Here is a 22,068-nt window from a genome sequence, read left to right as displayed (position 1 = left end):
CCGTAATACGTTTTGTGTAATTCCATCGGTCACAGAGCCACGTTCTTTTATCAAGCAAGTAGAAAATTAAGAGTAATGTATGCCGCAAAACAACCACCAAAGCTCCTTCCCCCGTCTGGTTGAATCATTAGCCATGCACCGTTTAAGGTCTGGCACTATGGATGAACAGTCTCTCGTTAGCTACTGTGCGTGCCATGCTAAGTGTTGTTCTTCCTGTTAAATACTGTTATTGTTGCCACCACGGCTGCAATCTGTCGGGAGAAAATGTGCTTTCTGTTCAGCATTCTTGTCGCCATCTTTTTATGTCTCCTCTTTTTTCTTCTCTCCTTTTCTTCTTCCCACTTAACTCCCCCTCTCTCGAGCTAATCATTCAGTCCTGCATAAAAGGTAAGGCAAATATCTGTCTCCGTTACACATTCACAGACAGAGGAGATACTATGATGTATGTTGCAATAGTCTGACCCCCCTTTGTTTGATCAGTACATGACGTAAAATAGGGCGTTCTCATCTATAACAAAGAATACTCTAAACAATATCTGATGTAAATGTTCAAGTGTTTATGGTCCGCTGTGGATATTAGTAGAAAAAGGTTAAAATAAAAAATGGAGATGCTTTGATAACCACAGAAGATCTTAGTGTTAATAAACCCAACATGAAAAAATATCCATCGTGTCTTGAAGTACTGAGTCTTAAAACCATATTTTGTTTTTCCCAGGAGAATGAGATCATTCATTTTACAATGCAAGTGAACTTATTTTATAAATATTTTTCACCTAAAAGAATAGTTGGACATTTTGTAAAATACTCATATTCACTTTCGCCAAAAGTCAGATGAGATGAGATAAATAACCTTTTCATGATGTATGTGTGGAGCTACAGCCAGCGGTCAGTTAGCTTAGCTTAGTATAAAGGCAGGAGACAGGGGGAAACACCTGGCGTGACTCCGTCCAAAGGTAACAAAATCTGCCTGCCAGCACCTCCAAAGTTCACTACTGTCTTGTTTGTTTAATCCATGTTAATCCATTGCATGTTTAACTTCTTATCCAGATCTTGGCAAAACATGAAGCTTCAGCAACTGGCCAGTTAGCTTAGCTTAGCATGAACAGAGGAAGAAAGGGGAAAACAGCTAGCCTGTTCCAGCCGAAGGTAACACAATCTGCTTACTGACACCTCAGCAAGCCTAACCTTAGCAAAATACACTTACTGACTTTTTGCCAAGAGTCAGATTGATAATGCCAACACATCATCAGTGTCAGTCAATAAAGGTTTCAAATGCATGATATGTAAGTTCTGCTGTGAGGGGTCTCTCTCACATGAAGACAATAACAAAAAATGTACTTTGATGATGTTGTGAAGGTGTGTAGGATCATGGTAGATGATATCTTTACTTTTTAACAACTGCCATAAGGGATGAAAATCTATCTGACAAGATTCTGGCAGAAATCATGTTAATGAATGAGGTAATAATAAAGTTTTATTCATGTCGACTTCCTTACTCAGTCTTCTGACATATCCTGTTTTCTCAGACGTTATGGCAGCTAGATAGTAATAGCTAACAGGAAAGGCATCATTACCTTGGATAAATGATGGATTTCTCTGCATTTGAACATTGTTCGAAACTTTTGGGATTACATAAATACACAACTCAACAGTAATATAACATGTCTATCATTTTTAGACATTTTAATGCAACATGTTACATATAATAACTAAACAATTAAATACTGCTGTTTGAAATGAACATTTCTGCCAGTGTGACTGATAGTATGTCTGTGAAGGTGTCCGAAATAGATACAAATATCTGTAGCAATGGAATTTGTAATGATTGCTCAGCATCAGTAATGTGAGAAGGAGCCAATTTACATTCCTTAAACACTACAAATCTGATTGCCCATCTTCGTTGTCATACCCAATTACAATGATTTTGTGAAGAACAAAGAAAAACAGGCAACAGCAAAAAAAAAAAAAAAAAAAAAAAAACTAAACTGTTAGCAGTAGTTTTCTTATTTGCACAGTAAATGTGTACTTTTTGGAAAGCATTGTATTTTAGGCACAGTAATATCTTGATTCACTATATTGTCTGTAATTAGGTGGAAAAAAATATGTGCATATAGCAAGTTTGGAAAGTGGCCAAAATGAGTTGGAAAATATCAGCAAAATTCCAACATCGTGCATCACTAATATGAAGCTGCAGACAGCAGCCAGTTGGCCCAGCTTAACATAAAGACAGGAGGCCTGCAGGTAGCCTGGCTCTGTCCAAAGGTCAGAAAGTCTGCATGCAAGCATCTCTAAATCTCACTAATTACCTTGTCTTCATTGCTAAATTGATGTAAAAGTGACAAAACTGGTTTTGAGGCTTCATGTATACCACACAGACACATATCCAACATTTAGGTTTCAACATATGGGAGTTATTCTGTGGGGGTATTTAGACTTTTTAGGTGAAAGACCATCCTGCCCTGACATTTTGACAACAGCCAAAGTTGAGTTAGCTGGCCCATCTGCGTGGTGCAGAAAATAGCTTGCTAACAAGCAAGTAAGTTAAGTAAGTACGAGTTTTAGACTGCTGGTTAGATAAAAGAAGCATTTTAAAGATTTTGGGCTCTGGGAAAATGTGATGAGCATTTTTCACAATTTTTTGACATGTTATAGGCTAAAAAATTAATCATGAAAATAATCAGCAGATTATTAAATCACAAGTTGCTGTTCTGTACTTGAAAGCCTGTGTTTCTTATACGATCTGGCAACTTGGGTGATCAGACGAACATACAAAATTTATGGATCCGTGCCATTATAAAGTTTGAGGACAATGCAAATTATGTGAGAAAACAAAAAACAAAATGGCTGAGCACCGGGAGGTGGAGTGGAAATGAAAAACTGGTCTAGCTCTTGGCACGAAAGTGAAGAAGCGTATATCCCAAAAAGTCCAAGTATTGTTTTAAATGTTTTCTTGATAGTAGAGATTTTGTCTTTTCATTATTTTCTTAAATGATGCCAAACAAAACTCCAATCAAAACATGATTTTAAAATCTAAAATGACACTAAATGACATGACACAACATTGTCTTGTTTGAACAGAATTTAGACATTAGGGCTTCAGAAGTCTGTGCATAACTTGAAATTTAAGTAGTCACTCATGTGATTGTGATCTGAATCCAGAGGTGAATGCTATCACAGTTTCCTCTGATAACTCAAGTACAAGCCCTTAAAAATCATTTTACCGATCATGTACAGGTTACTTTTTGTTGATTCTCTACCGAGCAGCTGTATCTGTGCACCTCACAAAGAGTTAACACACTCTCTCCCAGCGTGAGCTCCACGCAGCCAAGTGAAAATAAAGTCTACATATTTTTCTCCCTTTTTTGGTCGAGGATTATGAGGAGAGGGGAGGAAAGGGGGGCGTGGGTGCAGGGGTCGGTGGTGGGAATTCTTTAAGCTTGGCCCCTCAAAATAAAATCTTGTCAAATCAAATAAAGTCTTCTTAAGAAGTGCATAATGAAGACCTCGCACTCGCACCTCACGTTGCAAAGAGCCGCCACCACAGCCCAGGAGCTGAAGGGCAGGAAAAGTGTTTTAATTGAGCCCATGCAGGGATCAGAGGTAGCCGAGACAGACGGGGGAGGACAGACAGCGAGACAGAAAATGAGGGTGAGAATCATCATCACAGAGGCTAATGTTGCGGAGTGAGCAGGTGTATTGTTCAGGTATGCAACCCATAAATGAAGTTGACAATCTCATAAACCTACACAAAAGGATAAATGATGAGACGTAAGATGAGCTGCTCAGTCACAACCGCACATTGTGAGGATCATGGGCGGAGTGCAATCTTATTGTTGTAATTTCCTAATTTATCAAAGAGCCTAATGAAGGCTGGGACGAGGTTGAAATAAGTGGGTGTGTAATTAGCGCTTTGTGTGTGTGCTTTCTCGAAATTCATTACATACACACACACAGAGGGCGGAACAGAGGCCTTCCCCCCACATGATAGACCACAGTTGTGAAAATCCATATCATTTAGCCACCAAACACAGAAAACACTGTTAGTTTTAAATGATTCCACATCATTAAGTAGCTCGATGAGCAATAATACTCTAAACAATTCTGTTTGAGCATGAGTAATGTTGTCTGGGTAATGGACTCCAGGGGAATGGAGGAGGTAAAGTGATCTATGAAGCCTTTTTTTTCCTCCTTCTTTCTGTCTGTCTTGCTCTCCGTTCCTCTGTCCCACACACGACGCTGGGGGAAACTGCCCCCTTGTGGCCTCACTTGCCAAAACAGGGAAAAACAGGGGAAAAAAGAAGCAGTACAAATTAGGAAATTTCTTCAAAACGGATCTGTAAGTCTCAGCACATCCATGCACCTCATAAGTGACAATAATGCTTTGTTGCTTTTTAAACTCATGTTAATAATTGAACATCTTCACTAAAACAAGAAAAAAAAACAAATGTGCTGAAATTGACACATCCTTTTTCCAAAAAGTGTCTCTTGACTAAGCCCACCTTTGTTCCACGACCAACAGAACAAAGATGCTTTTAGTGTTAAGGCACTTTTGGGAAATCTCACTCCAGGCTTTTCCGCAGCACCGATGACATTCTTCCCCACACAACATGCGATCACCACCTCTGCTCATTTCCTGCCTTGCTTCCATTAATAAGAAAGTGCACTTCATTTCTGTTTTTTTACAACACGCCACCAGTGAACCAGTGCTATATTTCCACAGCGCTCTAATCAGCAGTGTTTGGATTTCCCCTGTGCTGTGTTGTCTTTACTACTGTTCTGTTGTACCGGGGAGGGTTTGCAGTGTTTCAAAGCGCAAAAAAGGCCATATTTTTGCTTCTGTGGTTAGCAAAGGATCCCAGCCCTCTAAGCGCCCTTACATTTCCAAGGCTGACAGCGTTCGTCAGAAGCTACACCCAGGGTGCCGTGATTGTACAAATCCATGTTCATGTACAGTACTGACCATTAAAACAACTTTCAAAACCCTGCTGGTTATAAAAAAAGAAACACTTGTATCTCTTTTTCTAAGAATAAAAAAGATAGCAGAGAATCCCACATTATTATCCACAGTATAAATTACATCGTAGACAGAACTTGGAAATATATATAGTACAGTTATATTTGACTAGAATTTTATGTTTTTTGTTGTCTACACAAATGGTGTATGTGTGTGTGTACTTATGCATGTATTGTTAAGTGTTTCTGGTGTGTGTGTGTGTGTATGTGTGAATGCCTCTGTACTAGTTGCAGCTGCATCACGTGTGGCAGAACTCTGTACTGGGCACGTTGCTGCTCTTGCAGTAGGCTATGCTGTTGTTACTGAGGTGACAGTCTCTAAATCCAATGCCCCCGTTGGGCGTGTAGATGGGCTGAATGCGGAAATCTCCCTTGAGCAGCTGCTCATTGTTCAGCGCCACTATCTGGAAACTGGTCTCAGTCATCTCCAGAATGGAGTTATCCTTCTTGGTCCCAGCCTCGCAGTAGTCATCTTTTCTCCTGCCCCGGTTGTATTTCCACTTGGTCGAAGATGACCGGCTCTTCCTGTGCATGTGCCAGCAGAACAGGCTGAGCAGCGTCACCAGGATGATAAGCACCGCCCCACCTATGATCCCAGCCATTAGCAGCGTGGAGTTGATGCTCTCCTGAGGAGCTTGCTCTCTACCGGGAGGCTTGGTAGATGTGGCAGGCTTGGTCCTGGCCTCAGAGCATATAGTATCCTCTCCGGGCCTATAGGAGTTAAGGGTGTCCAGCACGTGGACGCAGATCCGATACACAGACCGGGGCTCCAGGTTGGTGAGACTAATGTGCCGCCGGTCCCCACTCACCGTCCTCTCCCGCATTCCTTCGTTTATTTGGCTTTGCCCCCTTTTGACCCAAGTGACCTTGTAGGCTGTGACAGTGAAATAGGAAGCCCAGCTCACCTCAATGTTGGTGGAGTTCACCACATGGAAAGAGATCTGAAGGGGGTCCTCATAAGGAGGCAAGGGACCAGGGGGGTTATGGATTGGGGGTAAGGGAGGGGAAGGTGAGTCAAAGTAGTAAGGGATGGATGTGGTGATGAGGGTGGAGATCATGGTGGTGACAGGGGTGGTTGTGGGTGGGGGAGGGGGTGTGGAGCGCAGGGTGGGCCAGAGTGGCAGGTCAGCATCCACTGGGCACTCTATAATATCCAGCGTGAGCTCTCTGATTGCCATGCCACGCACCTTGTCTGGACTCAGGCACGTGAACCCTCGGGCATTGATAGAAGAGGGCAAAGACTTGAGCCACACCACCACCCACTTCACGGCACAGTCACAACGCCAGGGGTTGTTTCGCACCATGAGATGCCTGAGGCTTGACAGGCCATCGAACACACCCTGTGTCAGCGTCTGAAGCTGGTTGCTGGAGATATCCAGTTTTTCCAGCCTGTTTAGGGCAGCAAAGGCTGCCACAGGGATCTGGTCAATCTGGTTCTCTTGTAGGCTGAGTTTGACCAGCGACTGGCTGGGTAGGAGGGGAGGGGGGAAGGTGAGTGAATTGCGGGCCAGGGCCAGCTCACGGAGGTTGACTAGGTCCTGGAAGGTCCCTGGTGCAATGCCCTCATCCGTCAGCAGGTTCCCGTCCAGCAGGAGGCGCTGCAAGCGTGTCACATTCTGAAAGGCCTCCTCTGCAATGACAGCAATGCGGTTCTCATCCAACCGCAGCTCTTTTAGGTCCTCAGGAAGGCCAATGGGAACACTGCTTAAGTGGTTCTTGGTTAGGAAGAGGAGTTTGAGGCTCACTGCCTCCCTAAAGGCCCCTTCTTCCACCCCCACAGTGGAGATGGAGTTATCATCAAGGTGCAGCTCCTCCAATTGAGTCAGCTGGGCCAGAGCTGCCCTGGAGATCGTTTGGATATTGTTCTCCTGGAGATGCAGGACCCTGGTGTTTTTGGGCAGATTGATGGGGAATTCATCCAGCTGGTTCCCGTAGAGATACACAGTCTCCACAGAAGCCAGGTTGTGAAGTTCCACAGGGAAGCCAGCATTGTTTATCTGGTTATTATGAAGGAAAAGGACCTTGTAGCCCTCCTGTATCCCCAGAGGCACTGATGTCAGGCTGCGTTCGTTGCAGTACACGAACGGGTTGTCACAACGACACTCCTCCGGGCAAGAGGCACCCGGGCTGAATTGCATTTGGAGGCTTAGGATGACAGTCAACCAAAATTGCAAGAATGAAGCCCAATCTTTATTCCAGGGTCCAGCAAGAAACTCCATAGTGGAAAAACGAAACAGGAAAAGAGAAACCAATGATAAAAAAGAACTGGGAAGGAATAAAACAAATATGAAAATCAGAAAGGCATTGACGTATATATCCACCAAAAAGAAAAAAGACCCACGAAAGGTCCACCTAGAGTTTGGTAATGATGCAGTTAGCTGGCAAACGAGCAGGAAACCGTGGGAGTAATCCTGTAAATGCTAGTCCTCAGCTGAAGAGCGATGGTCTCATTAGTGGTGGCCGGTCCTCTGACTGACTCCATCCATGCTGAGACATCAGACCATAGCAGGACTCTTCACTCGTTGCTCCATGCAGAGCTCAGCCAGGGCCAATTTGAAGCCACGCAGTAGAGAGCCACCACAGGCTCCACTCGCCTGTCCGTCACACACTGTTGGTCCCCAACCGGGGCAGAGTCCGAGGGGGGTGACATTTGGATCCAGAGACCTGTGGGAAAACAAAGAATATACTGGATTAGTATATTTAGGGGTGGTCTGTTCTTGGAAAAAGAGGCCTTTCTTTTCCCTCTCTTCCTCTGTCTCTTTATTTGACATACAAACATGCACACACACATTCCAACTGTCTTCCCTTCTCTCACACTCTTTCCCTTTCTCCCAAACAGAAAGACAGAGCCACAAAACATATCATTCACTCCTGATGTCAAATTATGCGGTGGCTATTAAAAAAAAAGGAGTCAAACCATCTGATAAATATTCAGAACAGCTCTTGCACATCCGGTTTCACAGACATAAAGAAGGCTTTTATCCCTTCCGCTCTATCAAAGGAGGGAATAGAGCACTGCAAGGACACACACTCATGGATTCACTGAGGTTCTGAGCAACATCAATGCTGCTTAATGGAAAACAGGCTAAATACAGATAAGGCTAATAAAGCCATCATCTCTTTGTGTGCCACCATGGATGCACAGTATATTTCCTGGAAAAAAGTACGGACCAGAAAACAACTGTCTTTTTTTCTGTCTGCTTCAGCAGACTGTGGGCATAGGTACACGAGTAAACACACAAGTGCTTACAGTAAACAGGGGAAATTGTTTTGCCGGTGGCCTCAGGAAGGAGGAGCTCGTTATTAAACGTAGGCTCGAACACACCACCAAACTTGAGATTTAAGGCCATGGAGAGTGGGATTAGAAAACAAAGGAGAGGCAGTCGAGGAATAGAGACCCTGCATATCAACTCCTCCTCTCGCTAGAGGGACATACACGAGCTGTCACATGAAATGGGATTGGAAAATAATTTAGTCCCTTCACCTGCAATGAATGATCGATACAGGCTATTTTTCAGCATGGAGAGGCTTGTAGTAAAGCACAAGGCCATTGGATTACAGTAGACCCCAAGATCCATTATTCCAAGTTTTATGAGCCATCAAACATTTTTTTTTTTTGCCTCTTCCCCCCTCATGATTGAAAGATACTGGTTGTCATCGGCAGCTTTCAGCTTAACTGAAGCTCCACCCTGAGTTGATGTTGGATGACACACAATAATGGGAACGATGGGTTGAATGTTAAACACAGGAACGACCATGAGCGTAGATTAAGGTGTCCTGCAGGGAAGTAGCCACATAATTCAGAAAACAACCAGAATTCTTGACGTTTTAGCTAATTTTTTAAACCAAATGTCACAGTATTTGTGTCTGGCAGCCATTAGAGGGAACCGTATTTTGTAAAGAAAGGAAATAACTGTGAAATGAGCATGGATTGAGGTGTCCTGCAGGGGAGTAGCCACATATTTCAGAAAATAACCAGCATTCTTGGTGTTTTAGCAGTTTTTTAAACTAAATTTCACATTACTTATGTCTGACAGCCTTGACAGGGGACAATATTTTGTAAAGAAAGGAAATATTTGTGAAATTAAAAATGACAATAAAAAATAATGCATGTATTTGCCTTTATAGCCCAGCTTCTTTCAAGTCCCTGCGTTGTTTTGTTGACGAGATGGGAGCCTGCATGGGCTCTCTCTGTGGCAGAGATGGAGAAACAATCCTCTGACACACATCTGTGATCTACTTTTCTAAATTGAAAGAGCTAAATTTAATCAAATAAGCTTTGGGGGGCATAAGCAACCACACCAGGCGATAAAATGTGCTGCCACAGCAGCAGAATCAACAGCAGAAGGCAGCAGCATCAAGATTATTATAGCTGCATAAATAAAATGTCACCAAGAAACCAAATAACCTTAAAAAAGAAAAAAATGATGCCAAGTTGGTCTTTACTTAACAACACCAAACGTGAGAAATGCTGCGCGGGTAGATCAAGGGGGGAAAGTGATAGAAAGACTTTTTTCTTTTCCTTTCCTGCCCCTTTTTTTTTATTTAATTTCCAGCCGACGGAGCACACAGTTTCTCACCGCCAGATGAACGCTGTGATATGCGGCCAGGACAATCCGATTAGAACTGGATTTAGCGACAGAAACGCAATTAAAAGTTTAAAACGGATAGGGTATTTAAGAGGCGATAAGAGGCGGATCAAGGTAGACTTCAAAGGCTTGCCCGGTGAGCGGTGTTCATTTGAATGAATTATTTCAAAGGGGGGAATTGAAAACCGTGCAGTGCATTGAGAGTGAAAGCCCCCCCTTTCCAACCCAAAATTTAAAAAAAGTCAGGTTTTCTCCGGGGTGAAAAATGTGGAGCGGTGCGCTTTGTAGTGCGGCAGTCTTCAACTCGATGAAACATCTAATTAACCTACAGAGAAATTGGCCAACGATTTTAATTAATCTTTAAAAAGTCAGTGGGAATTGGTGAATTAACGTCAGTTTATGACTAAATTTTCTTGAAGGATGCTCGGGGCTGTGAGATCCAGAGGTGGAAACATATTTCTGGAGCTATTTTTTACAGGGGCTTGGGTAAGGTAAGGTTAATTCAGAATTGAATTTGAAAAGTATCCAATTAATATTCAACTTAGGCCTACATTTCCTTCCAACTATGTCCCGTGGTAGTAAGAAACAGCCACTGTACCTTTGGCGAGCCTTTATCCATTACAAACCCCGCTACCGCGTTCAACTTTTCTCCTTTTCTCCGAGCCTCCGTCCTTCATGCGGTCCGTGCGTAAAGCTCCGCTCGGTAAAGCTGGTGCGAGATCAGCAGGGTGAACCCGGTGAGTGTCTGGAACAGCATATTTCCCTGCATGGGTCCGTCCGCGCTGCTGTCCACCACTTTTTTTTGCGTGTTTTCCAGCGGCTTTCAAAGCCCGGAGCTCCTCCGCGTCAACTCAACCCCGTCTGCAGCGCATGAGGAGGACCGGAGAAACAGGCAGGGTGACCGCAGCAGCGGCGGCAGCAGCAGCAGAGCCCGCTTTTTCTCCCCTTCCACACTCTGCCCGAACGGTGAGGACGCACTCGCCGAAGTGTCCACCGCCTGTTCCGCCACGGGCCATGACGGCCAGCTGCGTCCCTCCGCCGCGCTCTTTTACTGTGGGGGGGGGGGGGGGGGATCAAAACTTGCCTTTCCAGAGCCTCGGACTCCCTGCGAGTTGTTTTCTTAGATGAATCCAATTGATAGTGCGACGTGTGTGCTCTGCTCACCTCTCTCACTCTCTCCCTCTCTGTCTCTCCCCTCCTCTCCGTGCCTCCTCCCCTCCCTCCCTCCTTCCCTCCCTCCTCAGAATAAAGAATGCATCTCCTCCAGCAGCTCCGTGATGGCTTTAAGCCACAGATCCTCCCCGCTGCCCTCACACTGCTGCAGAAAATAGTTTGTCTCTCAACACACTTCATTCCTACATGCTATTTGTCCGGTCGGCCTACCTTTACCCCGCCACGACGTCTTCTGAGCTTCCATTTGCATTTTAATCACAAAATCCAGGAATTCGGCTCGAAGTCACATCCTCAAGGAAAAATCACTACAGGCCAGAGTCGTCTAATGCTCCTCCAGTCAGATACTGTGTGTGAATATATGCTTAGGTCACAAAGTGTCCCTGATGAGCTTTATTATCTGTAGTTTTCTTGTAATATTTGTAGGCCTGTGTACGATTTTGTTTTTGCACTGGCCCCAGTTATTTTCAGACTCTTTTTTTTTTTTTTTAATTACAGCTGGATAATTAGCCCCCGAGTGAAACGCAGTCTCATCTTGACTTCCCGTACTACCCTCTTCAAGTGATTTGAAGCGTTTAGACACAGCCAAACTAATTTCATCTGACTACATCTCTTCTTCGTGCTAATACTGATTCAGCAGTGCACGAGCTGCCGCTCTGCCCACACTCTTTCAAGGCGCTCACGTGCACACATCCGCGTGCACGGACATAGACACACTTTCCTTCATCTAGTTGTAGATTCTCATTATCTCAATACGCACTTACTAATTCTTTAACACACATGTATCCATATAGAGTAGCCTACCATTAAAATATTTCAACACACACACCAAATACAAGATTAATTTTTAAAGCTGAAGCAAAATTCAAGTGAGAGTATGACATTTTTGAACACAGCCTCAGTCTTACAAATGAAAAGTTGAACTCATACAACAAAAACAAAACAAAACAAAACAAATAAACAAAAAGCACACTCTTCCAATTCACTTCACACTGGGGTTTTGCTCTGACCATTAGCTTAGAGTGGCTAACCTTAGAAAAAGTTTTACAGGGATTTATATGACAGAAAGGGACTATAAAATTCCTAAGTATGTTTTTATTCGCGTATAATCACTTTTTTCCCAAGTTTCGTAGCTATAGGTTCTGCCAGCACACTGCTAGATGACACTAAATCCTACACACTGGTCCTTTAAAAATATTTAAACATAAATTCACTAGATTGACTTTTAAAGTTGAAGCAAAATTAAAATCAGACTAATTAATTTTTGAAAGAGGGAATAACACAACCTTAGTCTCAAAAATGAAAAGTTGATCCGATAAGCAATTAAAAAACAAAACAAAACACCTTTTCACAGTTCACTTCACTCTGAGGTTTTGTTATTTCATTCTTAATTGCTGAGAATGACCATAGCTTAGGGTGGCTAATGTTAGCTAATGTACTTGTGTTTGTGTACTTGTGCTAACTTAAAATAGGCTAGATAGCCTGTTGCTATATAATTTACCATTATGCTAATATTGTCACTTGTGGCCATAGTTGCCCTTTAGTGCTCAGAGGTTGATCTCTCTTTGGTGTTTGTTTTTGAATTGTGTAGGTTTACTTGGTCAAAATTACCAAATTTTAAAAACATTTTTATGTAATTATTACTATATTACTATATTGAATACTATTTTTTACTATATTATTAACTATTTTCATTGTTGTACGAGGATGTTAATTTGTGTTAGCAACTGTCAATGTCATATGACATTACAACATTACAAAACTAACTTAGCTTCCATTAGCTTGCTTGTTCTGCCTTTCTAGGTAACTTACCAACACATAAATTCCTCCCAGTTGTTTAATGTTGTAAAATAGGGGTTGACCAATTAACAGCCTGGGCAATTATAGCATCCGATATTCAGCATTTGTACAATTAAGTAAAGAGTACAATATTTGTCTCACAAAATGTAGTATATTAGAAGTATAAAGTAGCATAAAATGGAAATAATCAAGTAGTACAAGTACCTCAAAATTTGACTTGGTACTTGATTACATTCCTCCACTGGTTATTTTAAATTTTGACACTAAAAGTTTCATTTTTACTGCAAATTTGTATCAGTTACAAGCATCAGTTATCTTTTTCCATGTTGAGTAATAATTGGTGGTATATCGCCCTTGAAAAAAAGGTCGGCCCCTTATATAAAAGAACCGACAACTTATATTCAACATGATCTTGGCATGTTGAAAGGGGGGGGGGGAATTAATACGCCAGCGTTCAAAGCAGGTTATCGTCTTTGCCATGATAAATGCCCACACAGAGGCTTGAAGCATCAAAGTTGTTTTCAAAAAATGTTACACTGTTCTGGAAAATGTAAAAATATGTACAATAGCCACAGTATCATTACAATTTATACTTCCTTACGCAGGAAATATAAATTACTGACAAAGGTAAGGCTGAAACAATAGTAAAACTGTCATGTTCCTGTGTTTTCCATGTTAGTTTATAGTCAGAGTCGGGGTCAGAAAGGCACACAGCAGTCACAAGATCCCCACAGGTCAGCAGGTGCACATTTGCCTTTCATCTCTGCCTTCAGTTGCCAAATACTATTAATGTCGCTCTTTGGCCTCTGGTGACCCACTTCTACATATATAAGTCAGGAAAATTTTCCAAACAAATTATGTGGCTCCCGTTTAAGTCACCAGCGTTAGTCTGTCCGACCCGGCGGTCCAGTGGATGTGCCATTCAAGTCCTCTAAATACGTCAGCTCTCCGTGAGATGATTTGGTTGTTCTCAGTGTTTGCCTTTCATGTTTAATTTCGGCTGCCACGTCCCTGAGATGGACGGCTGTTGCTAGGCCCAGTCCACAACATTTAATTCCTTCATAAATCAAGCTTCTGTGCACGGCATGAATTATTGATTGAGTGAATTTAGAGGAAACAGCCTATTTTTATTTTCTCCTTGATGGACATGTTTTTGCAGTGGTGCGCTCTGTTCCTGGTCGCTGCAGCATTATGGAATGTCTCTTTTCAGGCACGCAAATGGGGATAAAATGACAGACACTTAAATGGGCGAAAGGAGGGCTATACGCAAATATGGTCGAGCCATTATCCAGTATGTTAATTTGAATTTGTTCACTGTTGTCATGCAAAATAACTGAGTTAGATGTAAAACAGGCTGAACATAGTGTTTGCAATGTAAATCAGCTTAATTGGGAAGATGTGAAGCTTCTCTGACTGAAAACATTGAAACATCAAGATTGTGCTTCTTCTGTAGCCCTGCTCTTCAGTTTGGTAAGAATATGCAACACTATTAGAAATAAAGCTGCTAACTAGAACCGTAAAAAGATTCTTCAGTTTGTCCCCATAAGAAAACCATTTTTATTCCTGTCAGAACCCTTAGAAAGGCTTCACTTGGAACGCTTTCAGAGACTTCTACCAAGAGCCCAAGATAAAGGGTTATATCTAGAACTATCTGTGAAAGGTTCCTCCCAGAACCCCCTATGAGAGGTTTTACAGAGAGCCCCTCTATGGTGTAATGGTTCCAGCCAGAATCTTCTGCGGAGGTTCTGCAGACAACCTTTCCAACTTCTAATGGTACCAACAAAAACCCACCAGGGGGCTCTACCAAAAACTTTTTTATATTCCATGGGTTTTGTCAAGAACACATCCAGAGAGTTCTACACTGAGCCTTTTTATATTCCAAGGGTTTTATCTAGAACCTACCCGGGGGAATCTATGAAAACTTTTTTTTCTAGTCTGAGGGTTTTATCTAGAACACACTCAGGGGGTTCTACAAAGAACTTTTTATATTCCAAGGGTTTTATTTAGAACCCACCAAGGACGTTCCACCTAGAACTTACCCAGGGGAATCTGTGAAAAAAATCCTTTCTGAAGGTTTTATCTAGAACACACTCAGGGGTTCTACAAAGAACTTTTTATATTTCAAGGGTTTTATCTAAAACCCACCAAGAAGGTTCTACGGAGAAACTTTTTATATTTCAAGGGTTTTATCATAGAGCACACTGAGAGGGTTCTCCAGAGAGTCTTTCAATGTCCCAAGGGTTTTACCTAGAACCTAGAACCCTTCTAGAACCCTCTAATATTATGGTACAAAAAACCCTTAAAGAGACCTTGATGAAAGATTGATTTTCAAAAATCCTTTAAGAACTCTTTCATCTAAAAATGGCTATACGAGGATTCTAAAAGGAACACTTAACCTTACAAAGAACCTTTGACAAACTCCTTCTTCAAAAAGGATCTCTGCAAAAGCAAATGGTGCTGGGTAGAACCTGAGCCCTACAGGAAGAACCCTTTTGGAACCCTTATTTCTAAGAGTGCATATGTTGCAGAAATGCAGAGAAATATTTCAGTGTACACCCCCCCCTTGAATCTCAAAGTGGAAATTCCCCTTCTCTGCCTTACCCAGAGACGTTCCCAGAGTTTTGGTGTGGCGTATTTACTCTGCACGCTTGTGTACCTTGATAAAACTGCAGATACACATGACCCCAGAGCACATCAAAGCCTGCTCTGTCCATCTGCTCCTGTTCAGGCCCTGAACGGTGTTAAAGGAGGGTAGAGGGAAGAAAAACAGTCCACTCAGATATGCAGATATGTTTATCCCTTGGTTATATTCATTCTAGTCCCTGGAGACATCATTAGCTTATCACATTTCTCCCTGCATGAATTTACATCTGGACACAGAAAGGCACTTCAAAGGTGCCAACAACATCAGTGTTTAAAAACCTCCACACAAGTATTGGCAAGATCTGTGACAGAACTAACTGTGGGACGCCACAGTAATATTGCAAATCGCCGCAGCCGTGATATAATCAGGACCTTCCCTCGAGATTTCAGTGCCTTAAAGGAAAATATGCTGATAATGTTTAGAGTGGGCGATCAATGCGTTCATTAATTTCTAAGGCGATGTAATTATGTTTACCCCCGTCGATTATCAATCTACATGCGTCTAATGTCACAGCAGGGCTCCCAGAAGAAAGTGGTGCATTTTCACAGCTGAGGAAACTAGTGAGCCAACAACATACTGTATATTTCAGTCAATGGGCTGAGAGGAGACGAGGGAGTTGGAGGATTGCACCAACTCCTAAGCCCCTCTAGACCTCTAAAATTCATATTTTCCTCCCACTTTTAGATTTTTTCCAGTCCTCTGTCTCTGTGAAAACATATCATGATTGACAGACACAAAAAATGCAGTATACTTGTACAATGGATATAGTACACACTAGGAATATAGTGAATTTCAGAATAAAAACATCTCTCAACACCATAATGGAAAGTGATGATATCTACTGTATTACATGACTAATTATTTCAATTTATCATTTTTATTTTTTGGGATCTAACGACACATTGAATATCACAACATCTCTAACATCTTTTATTTTATAAAAGGACTGCTGCTTCGTGACGGTTTTGCAATTGTACATAATTCAATTTTCCTTAAGGAAGGAAAGCAGAAGTACTTGCTCAAATGCACAAATATGTCAAATCTGCCACGAGGAGTCTCACAAGAGAGCCTTCACAAAAGACATAGTTTAACGATATTGTGACGTAGCGTGGAATCATGGGAGTTGCAATCTTCACTTTTAATTAACAACCACCACAGCGGTTGCAAATCTATTGGACGAGGTAATGTATTTAAATTTTATTCACGTTACATTTGGTCACGCTTCCCAACTTCCTTACTCTCTCTGCTGTATCCGATGTATCCCATTTTCCCAGAGGCAACTAGCAACTAGCTAGTAGTAGGTAGCAAGAAACGCTCCACTACCTTGAATAAATGACATGTTTTTCTACACTGAACATTGTTGTAAACATTTGGAATAGTAGAAGTACACAACTCAACAAAATATAAAATATTTTATGAACTTACCAGTGTGTTAATATTTTGTGAAAGCATCATTAGTCATCCCTACAATATTGTTGCACTATCGATATCAAGGTAATTAGGTCAAAAATATTATTTGATTTTGTCCATAATGCCCAACCCTACTTAATATAGTGTTGGGTAGTTTAATCATCACTATTTTAGTTTAGTATTTCTAGTTTACAATATGTTATTTTGGAGAATGTGTATATCGAGCTTTATGCCATATGTTGTGACATAACCTAAAAATGATATTATTTGTTAGTCATATTACCTAGTACAAATACAACAAATACAAAATAAAACACTTTCATGAAATGTCATGAAATGTTGCCCTCTAACTAGATGGCAGAGTTAGATTAAACAACATTTACGTCCCCACCTTCCTCACTTGTTAAAGTCGAACAAATCGACCTCAGACTGTCACACAAGAAAACTCAATACAGCAGCGCTCCATCTGAGTCTGGGTGTTATATACGTGGTATTTAAAATGTATAAAAGATTTATTTGTAAGGCTTAGGGTTGCTTTTATAAGGAGAGTAAAATGGTCTGTCGGGCTGTCAGAAGGCCGGTGAGGCTCAATCAGGGTCATTTCATGAGTGGTAGTGAAGGCAGCGTGCTCTCACGTGAGCATGTGAATTATAGGGGAGGCAAAGTGAATGCAGTGTCCTGACTGAATGCTGCCCTGTGCTAATGCCAGGCTGTAAAAGCACTGACTTGACAACAAGCAAGCCCCTGTAGTTCTGCTGAGGGAGGGATGGGGGAGAGAGAAGCCGAGTGAGAGGAGAGGGGGGGGGGGAGGGAGAAGAAAAAGGAGTGGGGAGGTTTAAAAATCACTCAAAAGAGGACAGGAAGAGGAGATTGTGGATTACTGCTGTTTCTGACATGTGGCTGCCATGTCATCCTTGTCCTCCTCAGATTTAATACCTCAGACAACTGCTCAGCAACGTATAATTGTTGAGATAAGTGGTGGCCATTTTGTGCTGACATGTGCTGCTCTCTGCGATGAAAAATAATATAGCTTGAAGGCGCAATCTAACCTTGGAAGGTCTTACTTACTTTACATTTCTAGTTGTTGATGTGCAGTGCATCCACGTATTACCATTACATTCCAGTCACGGAGCCAAGCATCTGATTTTCAGAAGATTAAACACGAATTAAATACCAATCACTCCAAAACCCAGAAGATTGTTTAACAACACTTACTGCTGTATTTCCACAATCCTCTAAGACTCCTCTAACCGTCTGGATGAGAAAATATTCTCTCTGTGTTGCATGTTTATTATTTTGCACCACTTTTCAGTAACGGGTAAATTAAGATGAAATTTTGTACGTTCATAATTCCCAAAGGATCAACCCTGCTGATTTTGGTAAACATCTGATTTTTCCAGTAGTGCCACCATGAGATTGATTTTTTTGATTGTTTGTTATTGACATACCTTGAAAACTATTGGACAGATGACTTTGGTACAGATATCCAGGATGTCTATATCCAAAGGATAAACCCAATGGCTTTGGTGATCCCCTGAGTTTTGCTGTATAGCGCCACCAAAAAGTCAAAATTTCTACTTATTTTGTGAAAAATCTCAAAATCAACATCATAGATTGTCATTAAAAATTTGAGAGGATGAATTGTAATACCTTCATTGATCACCTCACTTTGCTTTTAGCACCACCGTCAGCTCAAAATGTTCCTTTTCCCAATTTTGTGTATGATCAACTATCTGCAAAACTAATGAAATTACCATTCTACTATTATTTTGTTACCCCAAGACTCTTCCACCTAGTTGTGTCTTGCTGTACTGTGACTGGCTACTGCTACTGTGCTGTGATTGACTAGTACGTTGCCTCAAGGATACAATGTTGTGATTGCCAGTTTTTGTGCCTGACTTTTCTTGTCTAAAACCTAACCAAGTACTTTTCTTCCCTTGAGTTAGCTAGTTATTGTGCCTAAATCCACCCCAAGTACTTTTCTAGACTCAACCTAGCCAAGCACTTTTTTTTACCTAAACTTAGCCAAATACTTCTTTTTCAAACACTTCATTCCTAAACCTAACTTTTTTTTTTAGCCCAAACCTAACTAAGTTTCATGCCTAAACTTAATCAAGTAGTTTTCTTGCCTAAACTTAACCAAGTACTTTTCTTGCCTAACTCTGACATGTACTTTACAAAAAAGGAACAGTGACATTTAGCTTAAGGTGAGAAACAAATCCCAGACTCCAGGCTGCAAGTCCTGTGTTTGATCCATCCATCCACCAGAACCTCCTTTCTAAAATTCTCCCAACTGCCAATATCTACACTCGTGCTCACAGCCAGTCATAGCACAGTAAGGTGGGACTGGTTGGAACACTCCTGGGGTAAAAAAATACTGCAGGATGCAAACATGCAAAAGCGAGACTGTGAATATGCTAAACCATATATCTGCTAAACCCTTTGATGTTAGCATTTAGCTCAAAGCACCGCTGTGCCAAGGTGCAGCCTCACAGAGCTGTGTTAAGAGTCTCAGTCCTGTTCAAAGACTGCCAGGTGTATATTTTTTGCAACATCGGATGCTGTGCGACTTGATTGCAATGGTCAGGCATTAGAGGCGCAAACTGGGGCTAGCTGGAGTGCTGTCATCTGTACTTTCAATCACCATCTGTACTTCCACTTCATTGGAGTCATTTCCTCAATTTCCCAGGGTGACTTTAGACAGTTTAGATCTTTGCGCTGTACACCAGCAAGGGAGAAACAAGATGAGAAAAAAAAAAAGTAAGAGTGGCAAAAGAATAACCTCTAAGCGTTATCTCAAAACCTGTTGTTTAATTACCACTGATATTTTACAGCTAAACACTTTTCAGCTTAATCCTCACTGAAGCGTTAAATGGAAATGGTGGCGTGTCATCGTTCGGTCAGATATTTATGAGAAACAACACTAAGCTGAAAAATGTGAAGTACTTTGTGTGTGGTTGTTTATAGCATTCAAAGGCTTAAGTGTGTCTGTTTTGAGAACTTTTTAAATCCCCGAATTTCACCTTATTTGGTGAAAATGTGCTGTTGCATAGGATTTTCTTATCACTTCATATACGATGTTGGGCAGCTACACAGCAAAAGTAAGAATGACACAGCACTGATTTGCTAAAAACAGCCATGCAGTTTAGGAAGAAAAGTAAAAGGACCCACGAGACGGCAACTTACAAGAGATCATCAGAGGAAGAAGAGAAGAGGAGAAAAATAGACAGATGCCAGGAAGGAGCAGGTCTCGGGGTCACGCGAAAGATGGGCCTGATCCCACCTTCAATCCCTGCAGCTTTTCTTTTGTTTGAAGTCACATCTGGGCTAAATTTCCCCTTCTGAGTTGAGCAATGAGGAAGTCTTCTGGGTGGGTGGAAGGGGGCTCAGGGCCGCTCCTGCCTCCCAGGCTAAACAGTACAAATACTGTAGATCCATGAGTCACTAAAACCAGCGACTGAGCAAACCTATATCCAGACCCTGATTCAGTGCTCATCGTGCTGGATCTGTGATGACTACTGGAATGACACAGTGTCTTATCAGCGTCAGAAACACATGTGGGCAAGATAAGAAGATAAGTTTAAACCATCCTGACAGACTCTTTAACAGCTTCAAATGGGGGAGTGAAGTGTAAATTTCAAAATAAAACAGTTATCACACCACCTCAGACAAAATATCATTGATAGTCTTTGGCAATGTGGAGAAGTCTAAACAGAAATCTGTCCCATAGACGTGCACTCTGTGCTGCTTTGTATTATGGGGTTGCAAACAAAAAATAAAAGTGGAGAACCATTGATCTAAGCCATTCTTTTGATATCATGTAAACTGGATATTATTTTAATTTTTGTCAACTAAATAACTAATAAGTGGATTTGATGCCTCACTTATGATACCATTTAGCTTGCAGCTGAATAAATTTCTTATAACACAAGACAAGTTAAGGGCCCCCACCACTCCTACGTATAGAAGCAACACACAGAGACCAAAAGATGCAAAACTCTAGTCTGTTAGTGGTCATTTTGAATTTCTTTGTTGTAGGTTTGTGTCTCTTTGAAGTAGTTTTTTTGTCTTTTTGTTATAATTTTGTGCCTCTTTGTAGGCATTCGCGAGGAGTTTGGGGGTCGTTTTGTGTCTCTTTAGTCATTTTACTTCTGTTCAGGGTCACTTAAGGGGCCCCTGGGCCTGTCCCTGGTATGACCATTCAGTAATCCATTCAGGACCCTGGTGGATTTAGAGAATATTTTCTTTTATTTGTCTGTTTTTTAAGAATATTTAACTTTAATTATATTAAAGTTTCAGGGCAGGTTTTGAGACATTAATTCACTTATTATTCATTTGTCTTTCAAGTCAGTGCAGTCAAAGAGCTGAAGACAAATGAGACAGAAAAAGATGACTTTAAAAAAAGATAAAAGTTGAATATAATAGCAGTTCATTAAAAAGAGCGATTAGATGGCAAACACATAATAAAAAAATCAACAATTTCTTTTGAAAGCGGTATAAAAAACAGTGATAAACTGTACATACAATGCCAGAGTGAATGTCCTAACCCTACACAGTTGTGTCTGACCACCACCTTGATTTGATCAGGACCTCACAGCTGTGGCCAGCTGTTTAAAGGCTCGGCCCATGCTTGAATGACAATCTGTGTTTATCTTTGGCTTTCCCCTCCTCCCCCTCCGACTAATTAACTAAGCCCTGAAACACCAAAACACCACGGCCCCCTGAACCTCTTTCTCTGTGACAGCTTCTCCCCGCAGCTGATTTATTATTGCATGATTTCAAATTAGCGCTGAGTGGAGAACGTCTCGCAACAATTTACACTCACATGACCTGGGACACTTATTAATTATTAGATTTTAATTAGAGATAATTACAATATAGCACATTTATTTATGTGGTTGTGTATAGGCAAATATAATTCTTGAACTTTGCTTATTTATCAACATAGGAGAAGATCATCATTGTTATCATCATTTTTTTAATTTAAGGAGTTATCAAAGACAGATACACACTCAGGGGATGAGGCATGAATGTTGCTCATTTTTTATTTCCATACTCCTGTGTCTTCACTTTCAGATTAAATACCGCGCCAATCTTTATTCCTCATGGAAGGTTTTAATTGCCTGGGAAGCAAAGAGACATTTCTGCTCGCCGTATGGCAGACAGCGTACATGGTAACGCTTGTTTGAAGGGGTTGTGTCATCTGTGTGAGCCCTCCCCTTGTCTTTCGGTGTGAAAAATCCCCCTGATGCACAAGACAGGAATTTGGATAAACCCAGATTACATCAGAAGCCAGGTGAAACAGTTCAAAACAGACAGCTAAAAATATAATTATACTGTCAGACACTGCAGGGCTACAGTGTTTAATCCTCTGCCATACTGATGCCACTGCTTGTCGTAATTTAATATTCTTATCCAGTGCCTTAATATATATTTCTCCCC

General features: G+C 41.4%; 1 protein-coding gene across 2 annotated transcripts in view; it reads right to left on the bottom strand.

Moving 5' to 3' along the window:
• Window positions 1–1,970: 1,970 nt before the first annotated feature.
• The window catches only part of flrt2 (fibronectin leucine rich transmembrane protein 2), a 61,371-nt gene continuing 41,273 nt past the window's right edge, over window positions 1,971–22,068 (bottom strand). The window contains exons 1-2 of one of the 2 annotated variants that reach the window (XM_084737734.1): window positions 10,201–10,751; window positions 1,971–7,677 (exon numbers count right to left, since the gene is read on the bottom strand). In XM_084737734.1, coding sequence (XP_084593860.1) covers window positions 5,253–7,232 — 1,980 coding nt within the window. In that variant the 5' untranslated portion in view covers window positions 7,233–7,677; window positions 10,201–10,751 and the 3' untranslated portion in view covers window positions 1,971–5,252. Of the gene's footprint in view, window positions 7,678–10,200; window positions 10,752–22,068 lie in introns of those variants that run through there. The other variant, XM_084737735.1, reaches the window with a different exon arrangement.

This window comes from Lutjanus erythropterus, chromosome 15 (assembly GCF_056507025.1).
Source record: "Lutjanus erythropterus isolate fLutEry1 chromosome 15, fLutEry1.hap2, whole genome shotgun sequence".
Classification (NCBI taxonomy): Eukaryota; Metazoa; Chordata; class Actinopteri; order Lutjaniformes; family Lutjanidae; genus Lutjanus; species Lutjanus erythropterus.
This window is presented reverse-complemented; position numbering and strand designations above follow the sequence as displayed.